The 21,415-nt window shown below is 37.1% G+C and overlaps 1 protein-coding gene across 1 annotated transcript in view; it reads left to right on the top strand.

Moving 5' to 3' along the window:
* The window catches only part of ZC3H3 (zinc finger CCCH-type containing 3), a 501,954-nt gene that overhangs the window by 235,247 nt on the left and 245,292 nt on the right, over window positions 1-21,415 (top strand). Inside the window, 1 exon segment of the mRNA XM_044669341.1 lies at window positions 8,043-8,196. Within this exon segment, the coding sequence (XP_044525276.1) occupies window positions 8,043-8,196 (154 nt within the window).

Raw genomic sequence — 21,415 nt, 5'->3', positions numbered from 1 at the left:
AGAAAGAGCGGAAAAAAGTATAGAATTGTTCATATAAATAGGTTCCAATCCTGATCCTAACTTCTTGTGGAAGAGCAAGTAAATTTCTTAGGCAGTCTGGAGCATATGACCTATTATCAAGGTCATATGCTCTCTTTGTCTCTCTCTTCTTCCCTTTCCCCCCCAACCTCCCCTTTCACTTCATTGATGAAAGATCCTCACAGGGACCTCCTGTGATTCATTGCTCACCTTAAACTACTATAACCATGATGGCACGATGGCCATTGTTGATTCTATTGAGAGGCATTGTACATGGACTTGGAATCAGGAAAAAACAGGTTCACATTTTACCATCTGTATTTACTAGCTGTGTGACCATGAGAATGTCACTTAACTTTTCAGAGATTCAGTTTCATATAGAAATAATGATCTGTGTTATACAGTCAGATAGAATCATGATTGTCAAGTACGAGAGTGCTAGACTTAGAGTCAGGAAGACCTAGCCAATCATAGGCACTTACTTCCTAGGTGTATGGCCCTGACCAAGTGACTTAACCTTTCTGCCCAAGTTTCCGTAGCTCTAAAATCAGGATAATAATTGTATCTATCTCACAGGGTTGTTGTTAGGATCAGATGTGTATATCTATCTATCTATCTATCTATCTATCTATCTATCTATCTATCTATCTCTTTGCAAACNTCTATCTATCTATCTATCTATCTATCTATCTATCTATCTATCTATCTCTTTGCAAACCTTGAAAGTACTTTATAAATGCAAGGCACACTTTTTATTATTGTAATAATTATTATTAGCATTTATACTATCAAGTATTATTATAGACAGTAAAATAGTATCATTTTTAAAAAAAGTTTAGCTTAGAGTCGAGATCTGGATTCAAAAGTGATGATTTCAATTTCTAACTGTATAATCCTAGGCAAATTAGTTCCATTTCCTGAGCCTCACTTTCTTCTTTGTAAAATGGACATAATATCACATGCAAGATATGTCTCAAGGGTTGATTGTAAACATTGGGGTTGTTATGATTATCATTATGATTATTTGTTGGTGGTTGGCTTTCTATAGGAGTAGGGCCACAGTAGTCCTAAAAGGTGGGGAGGGGATATAGTGCTTGTGCCTGATTCCAAAGCAAATCATCAAACCCTATGGCTGGAAGGACTCTAAGAGTGAATCTTTTGTGTAATGATTATATCAGTTCTATAGTCTCCCCAACAAGTGGCCACACAGTGTACTACTCAACCTATATATCTATATATCTATATATATTAAAATAATTGAAGGAAGAGTATATATGTAATGTTGGGTAGGTTGGGTAGTGTATGTGTGTGTACATATACACACACACACACATATATATATATATATATATATATATATATATATATATATATATATCAGACATACAAGAGTATCTATGCCTTGAGAAAGGAAAAGTCACCGGACTGGTAGTTTAAGACCTGACTTTTGAAGTCAGACACTGTCACTGGTTTTTACATGACCTTTGGCAAATTACTTACCCCTGCAATGCGGATTTTAAAAGTTTCCTCATCTCTCATATTGAGTTGGTTAAACTAGATGTTATCTCAGATCAGTTCTGGCTTTGATGTGCTGTGATTTCCAGTAGATCATCATTCTTACTGAAACGATAGAGAGAACTTCTAGAGGTATTTAGTGTCTATAGGAGACTCGTGTATTTTTAGCACCAGAGAGCGACTCTCTTTCTCCACTAGTAACTGCCTGGATACTGAATGTGTGTTACTACTAAAACACAACATTGTGATGGCAAAGAAAGAGAATACAAAGTATGGGGGCCCACCCTGATTCAATGTGCTCTCAGGAAAGCCCTTATTTATATAGTTCTTCTTATACCTGAGGCCACTGTTTGACTTAGATGGTAGGTACTCAGAGTGTAGAGGCCAGTTTTATTTCATTTGTTTTGTATAGAAACCAATTCAACATTGCTGCAGCAGCAATTGCTCCTGCTTCAGCTCCTGGTGATGATGATCATCCTGTCCAGAGATGCTATTCCAGCTGGATAGAGGTGAAATCTCGTTGACAGAGCTGGGCTTCTTCCCCTGAGCCCTACATAGTAATTTGAATCTGAGGGCTTCCACCAGGAACAGTTCGGCTTTTAAATCAGTTATTAGAGGCTAGGCACTTGAGTTCCAGCGTGCAGTGTTAGCTTTAATTATCTGGGTAGTTATAGCTGTATATTATGAAAGTCAGGCAATTAGATACGTTCCTTGAAGCTATGGAGAAATTGCCGGCTATCAAGTGGAGGGGTACCCAGGCAAATCTGATCCCTGTTAATTGCATGAAACATTCAGTAAGGAAAAAAATGCAGTTGTGTATAGCACGCTCCAAAATGTTATGAAAACAAAAATGATTAAATGCATAAATCTATTTTGAGCCTGATTAGGTTTTGGTCCTTCCCTGGTGAGAGAGAGGTGCTCTTTCTAAAGTCACTGCCCTCTCCTATGACCTGAGTTGCACTAGTGAGGCCATGGGAAATTGATGAACTTAAAGACAGTGTTCCCTTTGGAATTTTCTCCATCTCTCCAACTATCATAAAAGAAACCAGAAAAACATCCAACTATCATCATCACACTTAGTTCAGAGGAGCAGGGGCAGGGGTGGGGTGGGGGGGAGGTCAGTAGCTTTGGGATCTAATTCAAGTTCAAAATTAAAATTGCTATGTGACCCTGGGCAAGTTATTTCCCTCTTCTGAGTCTTATTTTCCTCTCTTATAAAAGGATTAGATGAAATGATCTTTAGTTTCTTCCAGCTTTCATAGTCTGTTCTTTATTCTAAAGCTCTTTCCAGATCTGATATTCCATATTGATTTTAATTTAATCAGCCCTTGGATCCATCCTAAACTTTTTTCATCATAAATCTTGGGCCAAAGGTTGAGTCATTTTAAAGAATCCAAAATTCTTATTTAATAATTGGCTAAGAGGAAGAGTTAGCACTTCCACCTTCCCAAAGCGTTGCTGGTTTTTACAGTTGAATATTACTATACAACTGTTATCAGACCAGAACTCTTCCAGACTTTCTTCTTTCCAGGGCAGGCACCTCAAGAGATCAATGAGTGTTACAAAGAATTGGAGTAATCATCTTCTCACCAAATCTTTTTTTAAGCCTTTAGTCTTCTGATTCAGTGGTTTTTCCTGGAGCAGATCTTTGTAATTGAATAGTCAAAGCACCTTGCCCTCTGCATTGACTGAAGGGAGCATTATATGCCAACTTAGGGAGAGAAACCGAAATCCAGTACTTTTTCCTTTCTTTTTCAATGAGTTCAGTGCTTGACTCAATCTTTCTCCCTGCTGAAAAAAAAATGTATATGTATATGTGTAAATATGTGTATATATGTGTATATATGTGTGTGTATGTGTATATGTGTGTGTGTGTGTGTGTGTATATATATATATATATATATATATATATATATATATATAATGTTTTTCCCAGTATCCTAACTTCTCGTTGTACTCAGGTACTATGATCTAACCCTTCATTCCACTTGAGCTATTTCACAGGCATTATCTTTCAGTTGATCTTATCATCACCTACAAGTATTTCAGTTCATTCCCAAGAAATTAAATTTTCTTTCATCACATTGTAATGTTTTATTTCATCTTTGTACCTTACTATTCCAATCCTATTTTTCTTTCTTACTATGACTTCTAATCCCCCTTCCCCAAACACTCTGTACTTTTCCAGGCCGTCATCCCTATTCTGGCTGTCTGACCATACTCTCTTCTCCCTCCCCAGTCTTTATCCTTTAGTTGACAAGTTCTACTCTTCATAATCTTGACTCTTGAATCCCTTACTAGATTGTCCTATGCCTTGCCGAATCTCATCCTTGTCTTGGTTATATAGCCTCCTCTCTTACATGCTGCTGAATGGAACTGAACCAAGTCACAAAAACTGTCCTCTTCATGTTTACTACAAGTTTATGCTAGTTAATTTCAACTGAGCCCTCAGTGTAACAAGGCAGTCCATCTAGTCCTTCCTTGTGGAATTGCATTTCCATTGACCACAGTGTCTGTTGCAAACCTTCTCTTCAAACTGCCTCTTTCCCCCTACCTGAGGACCTTGCTTCATGCTTGACTGAAAAAACAGAGGTTATTCTATGAGAACTGCCCCATCTCTTCCCTTCATCATCTTATATTCCTATGATATCATCCTCTACCATATGCTCTTTAACTCTAGTTTTACTCTAGTCCACTGGTTCCCAAACTTTTTTGGCCTACTGCCCCTTTCCAGAAAAAATATTACTTAGCCCCCTTGAAATTAATTTTTAAAAAATTTTAATAGCAATTAATAGGAAAGATAAATGCACTTGTGGCCATCACCGCCTCCCTGGATCACTGTAGCACCCATCAGGGGGCGGTAGCGCCCACTTTGGGAATCACTGGTCTAGTCTCTAATAAGAGGTAGTTCGTTTTCCTGCCAAGGCCTAATTCTTGTCCCTACTCTTATTTCTTTACAATAATATTAAATTTATCTATTATTTATTTAGACTATGAGCTTCTTGAGAGTAGAGATTGTCTTTTGCCTTTCTTTGTTTCTTCAGAACTTAGCACAGTGCCCAATCCATACTAGGTGCCTAATAAATACTTACTGACTATCTACAATCACTCTTAAGTTTCCCTCTATCCCTAAAAACCATTCGCTAAATCCTACCATCACTACTAGCTCTTAAACTATATATCATCTCCCCTTTCCAACAAAACTAGAAAAATCTGTCTTTAATGGTGTTTCTACTTCTTACTCTCTTCTAGAAGCTCTTCAGACTTCCTGTTTCATAATTCAGCTGAAAATTTTCTCTCCTAAGTTATCAGTGCTCTCTTAATTGCCAAATCCAGGGGCCTTTTCTCAATCCTTATTCTTCACAGAATCATACAGTTTCGGCATATAATTCGCCCTTCAGTCAATGCAGAGGGCAAGGTGCTTTGACTATTCAATTACAAAGATTTACTCTGGGAAAAACGTGTCACACCTTAACCACTGAATCAGAATTCTCCTAATGATTGCTTTGACATTTGTGGTTACTACAGAAAAATTGTCATCTCAGTGTGGCTTCCCCACTTTGTATTTGTAAAAACAATTTTCTGTACTCAAATGCAAGGCTTAAAATTCTATGATTCTGTGAACTGTTGCATTGAGGGCTTAGTTGAAATTAACTAGCATAAATGGAAAGGGTGACCTCAGTGGGCATCTAGTCTGGTCTATACACAAAAGAACCTCTAAAAAAAACGTTACTGGGACAGGTGGGCATCAAATTCTGCAGACTCTCAAGGTGGCAGGATTCTTCCCCCATCTCCCCAAATCTCATGAGCCCAGCTAGCCCACTTTTGGATAGCCCTAATTGTTAGGACATTTTTCTCAATAAGCCTGAATTTTTCTCTTTGCAGCTTCTACTCATTTCTCTTAGTTTTTCCTTCTGGGGACAAGCAAAGTAAGTCTAATCCTTCCTTCACATGGCAGTCCTTCAAATAACTGAACATATCCATTATATCCCCTTGTGGGTCTTCATTCTTCAGGCTAAATGTGTTCCATCTGATCAAGTGAGCCTCACATGGCATTTACATAAGGCTCTCTTCACTTTACTAGCTATTCTTTTATGGACACTCTAGTTTATCAGAGTCTTTCTTAAACCATGATGCCTAAAAAAGAACCTAATGCTACAGATGTCTTACAAGAATAGTGAACAGTGGTATTATTGACTCCTTATTCCTGGCAGTTAAGCTTCTCCTAATGATTGCTTTAATATTTGTGGTTACCATAGAAAAATTGTCATCTTCTGTGTGGCTTCCCCACTTTGTATTTGTAAAAACAACTTTCTTTACTCAAATGCAAGACTTTACATTATCCCAGTTGAGCTTCCTCTTACTAGAGTCAATCAGTGCTGACCTCTGCAGGATTTGATGCTACTGACTTTCTCCTATATATTAACTTCTCTGGATTTTCAGTGATTCTAATCTTTTGATCCATGTCACACACACTAACTTGAGAGTGATCTATCTCCTAAGGACTTCTAAACTCTCTTCCCTTTTCTCGTTATTTTTTTTTAATTGATGATCTCATTAGCTCTTGTGGTTTCAGGTTATCAGGTCTATTCAGATAACTTCCAGATCTATATATCAATCTTTAGTCTCTCTCCTGAGGGAAAGTTCCTCATCTTCAGTTATCTATTATCATCTTAAAGTAAGGTGAAACAATAGTCAGAGTTCTGTGCCTGGAATCAGAGAAAGACCAAAATTAAAATTCAGCCTCAGACACTTGATAGTTATGTGGTTCAGGGCATATCACTTCACCTCTGTTTGCCTCAGTTTCTATAAAATGCCTTAAGCTATAAAATGAAGTTAATATATATCATCTACCTTTCAGGGTTGTTGCATATCAATTGAGATACTATTTGTAAAGCACTTAGCACAGTACTTGGCTTATAGAAAGCATTTAAGAAATACTTATTTCCTTTCCTTATTAGATATTTTGAAATAGTTGGGAGGACATTCCCTTATCTCTGGGAGCCCTGGGATCCCCATTGTCCTGATTGATGAGTACCTAATATGGATCATCATATGAAGCCAGTCCAGCTCCAACTATGTTTCTTTTTGTTCCTCACTGCCTCCTTCCATGCTGTCCTCTCTCTTACCCTTTCCTCTTTCAAGTTCTGGAACCAAAGTCAAATCAGTAATGCTTTTGCCTCTAGAAATCACTTAAGTTTACTCTGCTATGGTTTCACTTATCATGTGTGGAACTTTCCAAACCAAAATGCCTCTGCCTTGTCTACCACTCGGTATGGCCTTTCCCATTGCAATATAAGCTCTTGGTGGTTATGTGGTTTTTATATTTGTGCTTAGCCCATAGCACAGTGCTTGGTGCACAGTAAGCACTTATTAAATGCTCATTTATTCATTCATTCTGCACACATCTCACACTCAGTATGTTCAAAACATTACCTTCCTCCCCACTCTAACAGTCTTATTATATTCTCTATCATTATTAATGCTAATAGCCTTCTAATTAGTCTCCCTGCCTTATTTTTACCTAATACATCCTTCTCACAGTTCCCAAACTAATTTTCCTAATGTGTAGGTCTGGCCATATCATCTTCTACTCAGTAAGTTCCTTTGACTCTCTATTACCTTTAGGATCAAATATAAGCTTAGTTGTCATTTATACCTCTTTGCAACCTATATTCCCTTCTGTCTTTCCAGTCTTCTTTCACATGACTTCCTTCTATGCCTGCTAGTTTCAAGCACAGGATCTTAGATTTAGAGCTGGAAGGGATTGTAGAAACTATCAAATACAGCTCCCTCATTTAACAGATAAGGAGGCACAGAGAAATTAAATGGCTTCCATAGGGACACACAGGTATAAAATACCAAGAGTAGGATTCAAACTCTGATCTCCTTTATTCCAAGACCAGCTTTCTAATCACTATGCTACCTAGCTACCTAGACTGTCCCACTTGCTATTCCTTACACAAGAGTGCTATATCTTTTGTCTTTGTGCCTTTGTAATGGTTGGCTCCTGTGCCTAGAATTTCTGGTTTTCCTCAGGCCTTGTTGCAAAATCCTGCTTCTGTAAGAGATCTTTTCCGTTCCCCCTCCCTATAACAGTGCCTTCTCCTTTGAGGTTTTATATCTGTATCAATACACATCTCACACTATGTGTATGTATATATGTGTATATATACACACGTGCACACACACACAAAAAACATATATCTTGTACCCATTTATGTATGGTTTTTCCTCCCATTAGAATACAAGCTTCTTGAAGGCAGGGATTATTTTTGCTTTTTTATTTGTATCCCCAGTGCATAATGCCTAGTATGTAGCAAATGCTCAATTAACTAACCAACCAAATAATAAATAAATAAATATTATTGATTGACTGAAAGGAACTGTCAGGTATGGCTCCATTGTGCATTTTCCTCTGGAATTTCTTTTTCCTTCCTTCCTCCTTTTTTTTTTTTTTTTTTTTTTTTTTTTTGACATTGTCCTGGCCTGTCTGCTTTTTTCTCCAGCACCAGCCTTACATGCCTTACGGACTTCTCCATCCAACAAAGTGATTAAGACCCGTTACAGGATAGTGAAGAAGAATTTTCCATCTTCATTCAGTCTTCCAGCTTTCAACATTCCTAGTTCCACGTGGAAAGCCAGACGACTTACAGCATCCAGGTAAGAAAGCTGAGCATCAGACTGACATTTTGTTAACTCATTTTTCTTCAGAATCACAGCAAGTTGCTGTCCTGGTCATCTCTAGGGAAGGGGGAGAACTGGGCCTCAGGTGCCAAAAGTATTAGGACCACATAGGGAACTTTTTAAATTCCACAGTTCATTAGCTGGAGAATGGCTTAAAATTTCTGTTTGTTTAGCAGTTTCTGCACCAAATATACTTAGAAAAATGACTTTAGTAATAATCCTGTTACTGGGCTAGTGGGTTGGGGGCACTGACTGTAGTCAAAAATGGCAGTTCCCTTTAGAATTCCAGGATAGAAAGAAAGGAAACAACTTTATCCCCTATGGAAGTCCCTGCTGCAATCATAAGAAGATGAGTTTCTTGTTGACATTTCTGTCTTTCCTTCTCCTTTCCCTTTCTCTTTCCTTCCCTACTCCCTCCCTACCCAGTCCCTCTAAAGATCACATTACAGAGAAGCACTGGGGAAACTTAGGCATAACCATTGTTCTTGAAGTCCATGTATCCATCTCCATGGTTGATATGTAGATTTTCAAAGGACATAAAATCAGGCTTCTCTTTTGCACCCCTCCATCCCCTTGCTCCCCCAACTATCTCTCCAGCACTTTTAGGGGTTCATATACTGAGTACTTTTTATTTCTTCACAATAGTCTTTTTTGGAAATAATTAAAAGACACAAAAAATGCCTCAAATTGGATGATAACAGTGAAGTAACCTGAATTCTGAGCCTTTTTGATGGGGTCTCAATCATCTGAATGTTAGAGAAAAAGAATGTAGGACTCCTTCAAGGGTGTGTGTATGTACTTGGGAGGGAGGTTGGTCTCATTAGCTCTCAAGAGTGTTGTCTAGGTCCTAAAGAAAACTCCAGCTGTTGAATTTTGTAAGAAAATTCATTGAGACAACTTCTGATCTAGAGACCTCTTTTTTATGAGTCACACAGGGCAGAAAATAGATTTCCCTGGGGATACTGCTTCCACATCTGCAGTTCTTACTGCAGCTTTTGCTCTAGGCCATAGAATCTAGACCTTTTGAGTTGCTTTGAAGGTCTGCTGAGTGAGAATTCTAATTATTGGAAAATGGAAGGGGAAAGGAGTGATAATCCCTGATTTAGGATTGGGTACCACTATCATGTTTTTATGCATTTGCTGTATCAAGAATGAATATGAGATGTGGCTAAAGCAAATTAATTTTCCTCCTCAGTTGTGCTATTAGCTTGGACCATGCACTTTATTTGTCTCCATGGACATTGTTATTTGGTTGATAGCTCATGCTCAGCCTAGAATATTCTTGGTTGCATCTGTGTCCCATATCCTGCTCCATCCAGCAACCTGAATAATATCTACTTGGGCAAGCCATTGCTAAGCATGGACCTGGAATGTTATTGCCACCTCTGTGGTAACCAGGTTGATTATAGAAGTGCTACTTCTGTGGTAACTAGGGAGAGTATAATTTAAGCTTGATTTAGGGAGACCAGGAAAATAGATTTGTCTTAATCCTGGGTCCTTCTAAAGCAAAGATTTTTAGAAATCTTTTTCTTGTCATGGTCTTCTTTGACTGTTTGGTAAAATCACTGGGCCTCTTCTCAGAATCATAATTTTAAATGCATAGATTAAAATATATAGGTTTATAAAGGAAACCAGTTCTGTTGAAATATTGTTCTCAACATTTCAAATATATATATATATATATATAAGCTCATGGTCCCTACATTCATAATCCTTGATTTAAAGAATCCTTCAGATATCTATTCAACTTTGTCTTTCCAAAGATCTGAGTATTGTCACCTAAGCCTGTGAAGCCAGGGTGCCTTTCTTAGATCTCCAGGTAGTTGTCACGGGAAGGTAGTTCTAGTGCTTATAAGACAGCTTTTCTTTCTTTGGTCATGCTCATCCTGTCATCATTAGGATTTATGCTGAGATTTAATGGTCCTAGAACCATGACCTGTCAGCAGAACTGCTGGGAAGAAAGGCCCAAAGACAGTACTTTAGATACAGCTAAGGGTAGAAGGAATGGGTAGTAGTATCCCAAATTGCCAGCCTAATGCTAGTAAAGGATAGATTCAAGGGATGAATCTCAAAGGAGGCCATTGGTTCCCAGGGCTAATCCCTTTACTGTAGGATTGCATTAAACTTCACCCTGCTGCTGACTTTTCTGGAGGCAATAGCTAGAAGTATATTTTAAATTAATTTTACTGCACTTTTTGTAATATTTTTGTTTTAAATAGATTTATAAGCAACTTGGGGGCTATTTCTACAAATTTATGAAGATAATTTTCACTCTCTCGATAAGGTTAAATTTACACCTGCTATTTCCATATTAATTCACATTGCTAAGTGGATCTAATTTTCTTCCGTTCTTCTATCTAGTGAGCATGGCCTTTCCTAATGCAATTTCCCCCTCACTAAATCACTGTGATCGGGAGTCATGATCGAGTTAAATTAACTTAAATTAATTTACTTAATAAGAGCTTCAGATCATTGTGAATGAGGTTAAGATTTATTGATTCTTACTCTCATTCCTCCCCCTTATCTCGGGTGGTGTTTCAGGGCCCCATGGCAGTCCCTGGCCTGCCTGTATATCCATTCTACTGTAATATTTCGATAGGACCTTATAACAGCCCCACACCTAAAAATCTTTTCTTTTTGTGTCATGCCGAGTTTACATTGGAACAAGGTGGGTCTGTTAGCCTCTGAAGCTGATAGTTTTGTCAGAGCATAATCTTAGAATATGGTCTCAAGTATTCGAGTACCTGCTAGTGATTTTCCTTTTTTCTTGTGTTTCTTCCCTTTTTACGTTGCCTGCCTTCCCTCTGGAGAAGCTTAAGGATTGGGAGTGCAAGGTTGGAGTCAGAGGTGATTGACCTTGATTGTGCATTTTTCAGAATCTTTCTTTGTTATAGTTATGGCAGCCAGTCATCACTTGGCTTCATTGGTAGGTTGTCAGAACAAAGTGGAGAGGAATATTCATGCAGCAATAACAGGGCCAACCTTTTTCTTTTGGTGTCTCTCCAGCCCCCCACAAACAGACCAATCTGTCATATGTTTTTCTTCTTTCTTATCATATTTCCCACAACTGTTCCCATTAGAAAGGCCCCATGCCTTGGACTTCCTTCTCTTATAGGACCCTCCTTCTCTCCCTCATTATCCAATTTTTTGTAGCCTCAGCCAAATTTCTCAATTTAGTTTTAAGGTGAAAACCATGCTGGTGCCATTTGTGTTTAGGACAGGGTCTTTCAAGGAAGACAGGCTTCCTATAAAGTATTATATCTTTTGGCAACAGCACTGAACAGGAACTCCTTTACCCCATGAGCTACATGTATAATTATTTTTTAAAAGTAAATTTATATTACTGTATTTTGTTCCTTTTAATATTATCATTGTTTCTCTCGGTACCCTTCCCACTCTCCTTCTCAAGAGAGTCATCCCATATAGTGAGTAGTATTTTATGAAGCAAAAAAAAAAAAAAAAAGAAGAAGAAGAAAAAATATCAGCATAACTGATCAGTATATCCCCAAAGTATGAAAATATATGCAATGTGAAACATTAGGGGACCTTTCACTTCAGCAAATAGTAGAGTAAGATTATCTTTTCATAGTCTTCCTTTGAGCCAGCATGCTTAATTTTAATGTGCCTGAGTCTGGAAGAATAAGTTATAGAATTATAGAATCTCAGAGTCGCAAAGGCTCTCAGGGGTCTTCTAGTCAATCCTGTACTTAAGTAGGAATCTTTTCTGTAACATTCCTGACAAGCTTCACTTGAAAGATCCCAGTGACAGGAAGTTTTGTTTATGTGAGTTTTAAAACAATAAAAAAAAAAAACCAAATCACTAAATGTTTAAAATTATTACTCTTGCTTTCTAATTTCTGTTCCCTAATTATCTGTTATTTGAAAAATAAAAAGTATAACTGAATAAAACTATATTTATTTAAAAAACAAAAGAAAACACAATGACCATATCTGACAACATGTCTTATTGGAGGCATTTTTTTCAGTCAGGTTTCTAGAGTCAAGATTTTTTCACTGCATTGATCAGAGTTCTGTTATGTTTCAGGGTTGTTTTTGTTTACAAAAGATATACGGTACTCTGTATCAGTTCTTCCCAAATTTCTCTGAATTTTTTATTATGAGCCACTTAGAATCTGTTTGAAGGTGGATGCTTCAAAATGACTTTTACAAGCAAATTAATTATAAAAGGCTTTTAAATTAAAAGAAAAAACAAAAACAGAGCTAGCATTATTTTCTCTTAAGCATATTGCTTTCTATAAATGATTCAAATGTAATTTTGGTCTCAATTTGAAAATATTAGACTCTACATTCGTATTGGCGAACCTATGGCCCATGTGCAGGAGGGGGACTTCTGCCCTTCCCCCTCTCCACACTTACCTGAGGACGTTTCTCACATGACCTCTCCAGCAGCCCAGCAGCCCAGTGCTTCCTCTCTCCCCTGTCTGGGGTAAGGCGGGGAGGGGCTAACATGTGGTATGAGGGTTGCAGTTTGGTTACTCAGTCTCTAAAATGTTGGCCATCACTGCTTTATATAATTTCTTGTTGGATATCTTAGGACACTTTTCAGCCCCATGATTTGGAGAGCTGGGCTTTTTGGCTTTTCTCTCTTATGAACTGAGAAGCCATGTGAAAACTCATTATGTCTCTTAATTGAACTCAGTCTTATGATGAGGTTAAGAGGCAGTGTGGTGGTATAGAATGAACATTAAACTGTTAGGAAAACTGGGGCCTATTCTTAACTTTGCTTATAAATGGCAGTGTAACTTTGAGCAGTTCACTTTCCCTTATAGAACCTAAGTTTACTCTTCTGAAAAGTTGGAAGTTGAAGGACCTGAAGTTGACTAAATGGTCTTTTAAGTACCACCTAATGTTTTCTTGAACATATTAGTTTTGGGGGTAGCTGGATGACTTAGTAGATAGAGCCAGGCTTAAAGACTGAAGGTCTTGGATTTAACTGACCTCAGATACTTCCTAGCCATGTGACCATAGACAAGTTACTTAACCCCAGTTGCCTTGCCCTTAATTGCTCATCTGCCTTGGAACTTACAGTATTGATTCTAAGAACAAGGTAAGAGTTAAAAAAAAAAAGATACCCAAACAATTGCAGTTGTCTGAACCTCAAAAGTATGATTATGAGTGTTACTTGTGATAACTCTATAAATGGACTTGATAGTTTAAAAAGTGAATTTGAATTGCTGGCCATGCTAGATCATAAAATACTTAAGAAGGAATGTAGTTATACTTTCAAGCATATATTAGATTTCAAACATTTCAATACAAAATGCTACAAACTTGTAACATTAAACTTGCTTATCTATGCCCTCTTGAGAATGCTTTGTGATTTTCCATGAAAATACTACCTTCGTTTCTAGGGGGAGATTGGGAAAAATAGCAGAAGGATTTTATTTTGTTTGCTAATGTCCGACATACCCTTTCTATTGAAAAATTCCTACAGACACAGGATATCAAGAGTTGGAAGTAGTCCTCAGTGGTTATTAGTCCAATCTATATCTGAATAAGACTTCCCTGCAGGTGGGAAGAGGAGAAGGAATAAACATTTATATAACGTTTACTTTGTGCTTAGTATTTTTCTTAGTCCTTTACAAATATTACCTCATACCTCACTGGGTAGATGTTGTTATTACTCCCATATAGATATGGAAATGGAGGCAAACAGAGATTATATAATTTGCACAGGGTCACTCGGTGTCTGAGGTAGGAGTCGAACTTGGATCTTTTTGATTCCAGGTCCAGCATTCTATCCTCTTTGCTACCCAGCTGCCACTGAAAATTCTCTGTCTACCTCCTGAGTAGCACATTGTGCTTTGAGAGAGCTTTAATTATTAGTAAATTTTTCCTTAGTTTATACTTAAACTACCTCTTGTAGCAGCTACCTATTATTCTCCTTCCTCACATCAAGCAGAAAAGGTCTTAATCTCTTTTCTTCATAGCAGCCCTTTTCAGATATTTGAAATTTTTATTATTCCCACCTAAGTCTTATGTCTTCCAGACTAAATTACCTGAATCCTTTACTTAATCATTATTTGGGATATTCTGCTGAGTCATTTGCCACATTAGCTACCTTCCAGCTGATTTTAATGTTTTTCCTAACATTTGACGCCCAGAACTGAACAAAATATTCCATTTGGGATTCAGAAGAATACTGGGGACCTACCATGCCTCTCTTAGGACAGCTTCAGTTTAGATTATCTAACTTTTTTTTTTTTTTTTTTTGGCTATCATGCCAAGTTGTTGACTCATGAAACTAGCTTGTAGTAGTCTACTAAAACTCCCAGTTTTTTTTAATACAAATTGCATTTTAGCCATTCTCCTCCAATTTTGAACTTATTAAATTATTTTTTGAACCCAAGTTGTAAGTTTACATTTCTAGTTGTTATATTTCATCTTGTTTGATTTGATCTAGTATTCTAACTCATCAAAATCTTTTGGACTCTGATAGTTCCATCTAGTACATTACCCATTCCTCTTACTTTTGTATCATCTGAAAATATGATACGTATGACATCTATACCTTTATTCAAATTGTCAATAACTTTAATAGATTGGGAGAATGCAAGAGGATAGTGAATGATAGTGATGGCAAAATAAAGCTATCGGTGAAACAAAAAAAAAAATTCACAGAAGGAAGTTCTGAAGAGAATAGATAAGCAGGCCATGCTTCATACTAGCATGTGAAATTTAATTTATACTTGTAAGGGGGAAAAAGGGGTTTTACGGGTTCAACACATTAAAGATGGTCGCCAGAGAATTGAACTATTATCAATCCTCAATTAAGAATAATCTCAATTCAAAATTGACTTTTATGGAAATTTATTTACATAAGAAGAGAGAGAAGGAAGTATGGAGATAAGAATCTATCTCACTAATTAATCCAAGTAGATCTTAACCCTCAGCTGAGGGTTAAAGGGCCTGAGGCCCTGAGATGAATGGAGCAAACTTCATTCACAGAGTCTATAAAAGGAAATTTCTTAATAAAAGTTCAGGAAGATTCAGTCTTTAAACTCAACCACATGGAACAGGTCACGAACCAGCAAAGTTCCCTTAGATCCCCTTCACCAAACAGAAGCCGCCTCACTCACTCCACTCCCTCTTTTATAGGGGTCACATATGCGTCACTTCCAGTGCCTTCCCCTAGCCTATGTGTCTAGTCACAATAGACGCTTTCTCATAGAAAGTGTAGGGGGTGGTCGGTTTATTCTGATTCGTCACTCACTCTAGCACACTTGGGTTAGGACCTCCCAGAATTGGAAGGTGCTCTCACCTTTGGTGATTAAATCTAAAGATGGGCAGTGTAGACTTAATCTAATTATCACATACTTAAAGCAACTGTTGATAGTAGAAGCTCACATTTCTTTTCTGTTTTTTTTTTTTAATACTGAAATGTGTTCTTATTGGTTACATATATAATTTTAAAAAGGGATAATGGTAACCAGGTTGTTAATAGCTTATATGTTATATGCTGTGATAGTTGAAGTAGGGTAGCTAAGTGACACTGTGTTGAGCCTGGAGTCAGAAAGACTTGAGTTAAAAATCTAGCCTCAGCTACTGTGTGATTCTGGGCAAGTCATTTAACTCATTCTCCAGGTTTCCTCATGTCTAAAGTGGAGATCATAGCTCTTACAGGGTTGTGAGGTTCAAGGTGATAATATTTATATAGCACCTAGCATAGGGCCTTGTAAAAATTTTAGTTATTATTATTCCTCTCCTATACTCTTAATAATATGAATTTTATTATTGTTATTTATGTACATAAATAAATTTTCCTTTTAGACTGTGGGCTTATTTAGGGCAGGACTGTGTCCTTTTTCATTTATGTATTCATAACACTGTAATTTGCTCATAGTAGACAAATAACAGAGGTTTATTCAATTAGACTAAATAATTTATTGAATTGGATAAGTAACACAAAGAGCTTTAGCCATGAAGTTTAAATGTAAATTATTATTATCATCATCATTATCTAGAATGAGTTGTGTTCTGCCAACAGCTTAAGTGTTTGTTTTTCTACAGCTCCTTTGACATTGAGTATTTCTATCATGTTTGCCATTTTTCTGGGTGTGAGGTGAAGTGTCAACATTATTTTAACTCGTATATTTTTTATTATTTGGAACAGTTTTACATGGTTGTTGAAATTTTATATTTTTTTTTCTTCTGAAAACTGTTCATATCTTTGACCACTTATTTATTCAGGAATAAATAATGCGTCTTGGTCTTATATATTTGTTTCACATCTATAAGATCCTGACTATCAAAATTTTGTCAGAGACATTTATGAATCTTCAATATTTTTTCTTCTATTTTCATATATTTTGTTCAAGTAAAAGCTCTAATTTTATGTAATCAAAATCATCTGTCTTTTGCAATTTCCTCTATTCTTTGTTTGGCTATTAATTTTCCTCATTGTTGTAAAGGTATCTTTTAAAAATATCACGTAGATCTTCTCCCTTTGGATCTTCTCCTAGAGAGTGAAAAGCTGACCCTCCTTTCTTGGTTTCTAGAGAGATTAGTTCTGGAGAGGCCTCTCCTTCTTGGAGGAGGTCACTTGGGTTGAACCCTTGCTTAATTCAACACCAAGACCTCTGTCTGAGGGATTAAAGGAGCCCTGCTTGGGTTGAGCTGGGGACTGGAGCAGCATTTAGGGTGATAAACTAGACTTCTTACTCTACTCTCTCTTTTATTTCTCTACATTCACTCTCTCCACTATTTTTGTAAATAAAAGCTGCTAAAAGTAAAAAAGTAAAAAATAAAACATAAAAATATCACGTAACCTTTTATGTTAAATTGGATACTGCTTATCCATATAGGTCTTTTTTTTTTTTTTTTTTTGGATAGATGGTATAAGATGTTGGCCCAACTCTTTTTCCAGTTTTATGCATAATTCTTTTCAAATTAGAAGTCCTTTCTCATATGTTTGATTTATTGGATTGAAATACTTTTTCTCTACAGCATAGGCTCTATACAGCAGAGTCGGTATAGAATTTGTCCTGTTCATTGATGAAGTACGCTATATTGGGAAATTAAAATAGTGGAGATGGTTTCTTCAGGTAGAGCTGTGCAAGAAAAAGACATGGATTGATCTTTACATGCTCTCTTGCCTTCCAGCCAAAGAAAGAGAGAATAACTTCAAGCTTCTCTTTTGCCACTTAGGTTATCTTTGGTTGGTTCATTCTCTTGTTTCAGGACTAAGCAAAAACCAAGCCTTGAATTCAGGTCTGTAATGATGATGGCAAGACTTAGCATGCCTTGCAGAAAGAATTTTTCCTGGGAGTAAGAAAAAATATTGTTATAGGAATCCATGCATGTGGATATGTCAGGAAGTCTTTTCAACTTTATGTAAAATGGCAATTCTGATTTCTTCCCCTCAGAACACAAAGATGATCTGTGTCCTGTCAGTCACTGAGTTACAATGACATTGGGGAAGAAAAGAAACTTTGGAGAGAGAAACCTAAACCTCAAAGTCGTTAGCACCACTGCTTATCATGAATTTGGTTGAAAAGTGAGGGAAAAAATATTTGTGTATATGAATCATATACCTGGACACAAACGCCCTGTGTTGTTCTCCTTTCTCATGTTGTTAGTTTCTGCCTCTTGACTCACTTTTACCCTATTTTTAGAAAATACTTTCCCCTCATCTTTGACTGTTAGAATTCTTTTCTTTCAAGGTTCAACTTAGATGTCATTTCCTCTGTGAAGTCTTCCCTGATTTCCTCAAGTAACAAGATCATTATAGAGTACTAGCCCCACATAACCTTTGTTCAGAACTGTGAGGCACTGTGTCATTTTAGGCCAATCAGAAAAATTCTGACTTTTTTTTTTTTTTTTTTGAGAAGAGAAAATTTGAAGGAGGGAGAGGGAGAAGGAAAGAGAGGGAGAGAGAGAGAGAAGAAGGGAAGGAGTGAGGGAGAGAGGAAGGAATCCCTTGAAAATCTCTGAGTTCCTTAGAACATTGCTTAAGACTTGGCAAGGTTTCTGGCCCTTTGTTAGCATGGAATGCATTAGAGGCTGGTTTGTAGCCTGTCTTCCCTAGAGAAGTTGAGAATTCTATTTATGATGCTTTAGAGTCTTTGAATGCATTTTTACCTAATTCCAGTACAAGCTCATTTTCAGCCTAAATGGTGTGTTTTGGGATAATGTGTTACAAACAGAAGGTGACATTAAATCCACAGCTTTTGCATATAGTGTTCAGATTTGGAATGATAAGGACACTTAAATCCCATTACTAACATTTGTCTGGACAGTGTTTGAATAGAGGGAAATGATACTGCATCTGCAGCAAAGACAATGACTCCAGAAATATCAGGGAGGAGGATCAGCTGGAAGTGAATCAATTAGAGCACATTATTTTCTATTTACCAGTCAACACACTTCCATATTTAGTCAAACAAATGGCTTGGTGAAGCCAGCTGAGATGTAGCATCTTGTTTCCTGTGGGAGCTTGTCAGCAAATGTCTTTGCGAGATAGACTGGCTTCATTTGTGTAACTTGCCATTGACTTTAAACCTATGTTCTTGTCTGGATAAAACCATCAGATTCTGCTGGGGTTTTCATCAGGAAAATATTTTTTTTGCCTCAACAGGAAGAAGAAACAAGAAATTAGGAAGACATCCCTCAGTTGTCCCTTTTCTTCTTTTTTTTTTCTTCATGCCTCCTGAGGGAGGCAGCCTTGTTTGTATTTCTTAGAAACAGGAACATCACACTGTGTTACATTGCTCACTTGTCACATTAGAAAGAAACTTGAGTATTAAAGCACTAGTGTTAGAGGTAGACCATGTCAAGTATGATGAGTTCCTAAGCCTCAAGTTCAGTTTGTAAAGCAGATCTGCCTGACAAGAATCTGATGGGCCCACAGACTATATTTTGGTATTGAGAACAGTATAGAATCAATTTTTGTGCTATAGAGTAGCTTCAGCTGGGTTGTGCCACAAAATAAGTATTTATTGATATTATTTAGCACTAATATCAGCACTTTAACTTGGCAAAATGTTTTATGATACTAATATTTTTTTATGTTTGCTTCCTTCTTACAGGACAAAGAGGTATAGTTGGTGAGGATTAAAGATAGTTTTATGCAATATACCAGTCAGTAGGCTGGGTCCCTGGTGGACATTTTATAGAATAACTGAATCTTTCCATTGGAAGTGACCTTAAAGGTCATTTAGCCCAAGCATATCTAAATAAGATTCTCTTCTATGATATACCCTTGACCAAGATACCATCTAAATTTCACTTGAATGCCTCCATTGATATGACAATCATCAGTGATTCTCAGCAGTGATATGGGGGGAGTAGGTCACCTCCATAGGCAATTTATTCCATTTTGAGACTGCTCTGGTTGTAAAGTAGTGTTTTGTTAAGTAGTGTTTTGTTATATGGCACCAAAATCTATGTCTTAGCAACTTCCACTTATTAAACCTAATTATCTCCTTCAAGGATGGGAAGGAGAGATCAGTCAATCAGTAAACATTCATTAAGAGACAAAAGATAGTCCTTGCCCTCATAAGAGTTCACAGCAAGGAAAAGAGAGACAGCAAGCAAAAATGATGTACCATCAAGGTATGTGCAGGATAAATGGGAAATAATTAAAAGAGGTAATTAGAATTAAGAGGCATTGGGAAAGGCTTCCTGTAAAAGATGACATTTTAGTTGGGACTTGAAGGAAGCTAGGAAGCTGTGAGGTAGAAATGAGAAAGAATATTTCAGACATGAAGGGCCAATCAGAGAAAATACCCAGAGCTAAAGTGCAGTGTCTTGTTTAAGGAATAGTACAAGGCCAGTGTCACCAGATTGAAGAGTATACTTTGGGAAATAAAGCATAAAAAGAATGGAAAGGATCGATTATTATTCTGGATAAGATGGTGGATTAGAAGTATCCGTATTGAACTTTCTCAAAATTTCCCTCCACACAACTTTAAAATAACACCTCAAATTGAATATTATAGGCAGAGCCAATAAAACCTCAGAGTGAAATAATTTTCTAGCTTAAGAAAATTTAGAAGTTCGATAGGAGAAGTTTGTGACACTAGGATAGAGGTCTTCCCAGAGCCCTCATACTTGGTGGTGGCAACAGTGATTGCAGCAGCAGCCTTTTAGAGTTCCCACCCCAAGAGGTGTTAAGGATGGGTGGACAATTGGTCAGGAAGAGATTGGGGGGGGGGACCTTTAGCTGGCACTGGGGTACAGCTTGTGCTGATTGGCAACTCTTTTGCTCTTGCACAGTTCTTAGTCACAGTTTGATGGTAGAAAGGTGCACAGGGAATCAGTCCCAAAGGAGCAGGGTCCTTTGTCACATTTCTAACACAAAGAGGAATGATAGCAACCAGATTGCAGACCAAGAAAACATTGACCATACCCCTCCTCAGATCATACCACCTTGGAAGCACTGAAAACATGCAGACCCCCAGAACTAGCTCTGAAAATAGCAGCATGAAAAAGCCTCCCCACCCCTATATGAGCAGAACCAACTTTAACTTAAAGTTCAAAGACAAGAAATAGGAAGTAAAAAAATGAAATAACATAAAAAAAAGTATATGACCATAAAAATCTATTACACTGGCAGGGAAGACCAAGACATAAACTCAGAAGAAGACAGATGGGAAAGGTTCTGTTTGTACAAATATATTTGTAGCTGCACTTTTTGTGGTGGCAAAAAAAAAAAAGGAAAATGTGGTGATGTCCCTTAATTGGGGAATGGCAGAACAAATTGTGGTATATAATGGTGATGGAATACTATTGTGCTATATGTAATGATGAACTGCTTGATTTCTATAAGAACTGGAAATACCTACATAAACTGATGCAGAGTAAAATGAGCAGAACCAGGAGAATATTACGCATAATAATTGAAACATTGTGGGGTAATCAAATGTAATTGACTTTGCTACTGGAAGCAATACAATGATCCTGGACAGCTCTGAGAGACTTATGAGAAAGAATGCTATTTACTTCTAGAAAAAGAAGAAAACATATGATTTATCACTTGTTTATGTGGGTGTATGATTTAGGGTTTTGGTTTTAAAAGATGACTCTTACAAAATTGAATAATATGGAAATAGGATTTGAGTGATAATATGTGTATAACCCAGTGAAATTGCTTTTCAACTCCAGGTGGGGGGAGGGAAAAGGGGAGGAAGACAACAAGAATCATGTAACTATGGGAAAAAATTAAAAAAAAAAA

This window comes from Gracilinanus agilis, chromosome 1, assembly GCF_016433145.1.
Source record: "Gracilinanus agilis isolate LMUSP501 chromosome 1, AgileGrace, whole genome shotgun sequence".
NCBI classification, from domain to species: Eukaryota; Metazoa; Chordata; class Mammalia; order Didelphimorphia; family Didelphidae; genus Gracilinanus; species Gracilinanus agilis.
The sequence above is the reverse complement of the archived record's forward strand: the minus strand, read 5'-3'. Positions and strand labels throughout refer to the sequence as shown.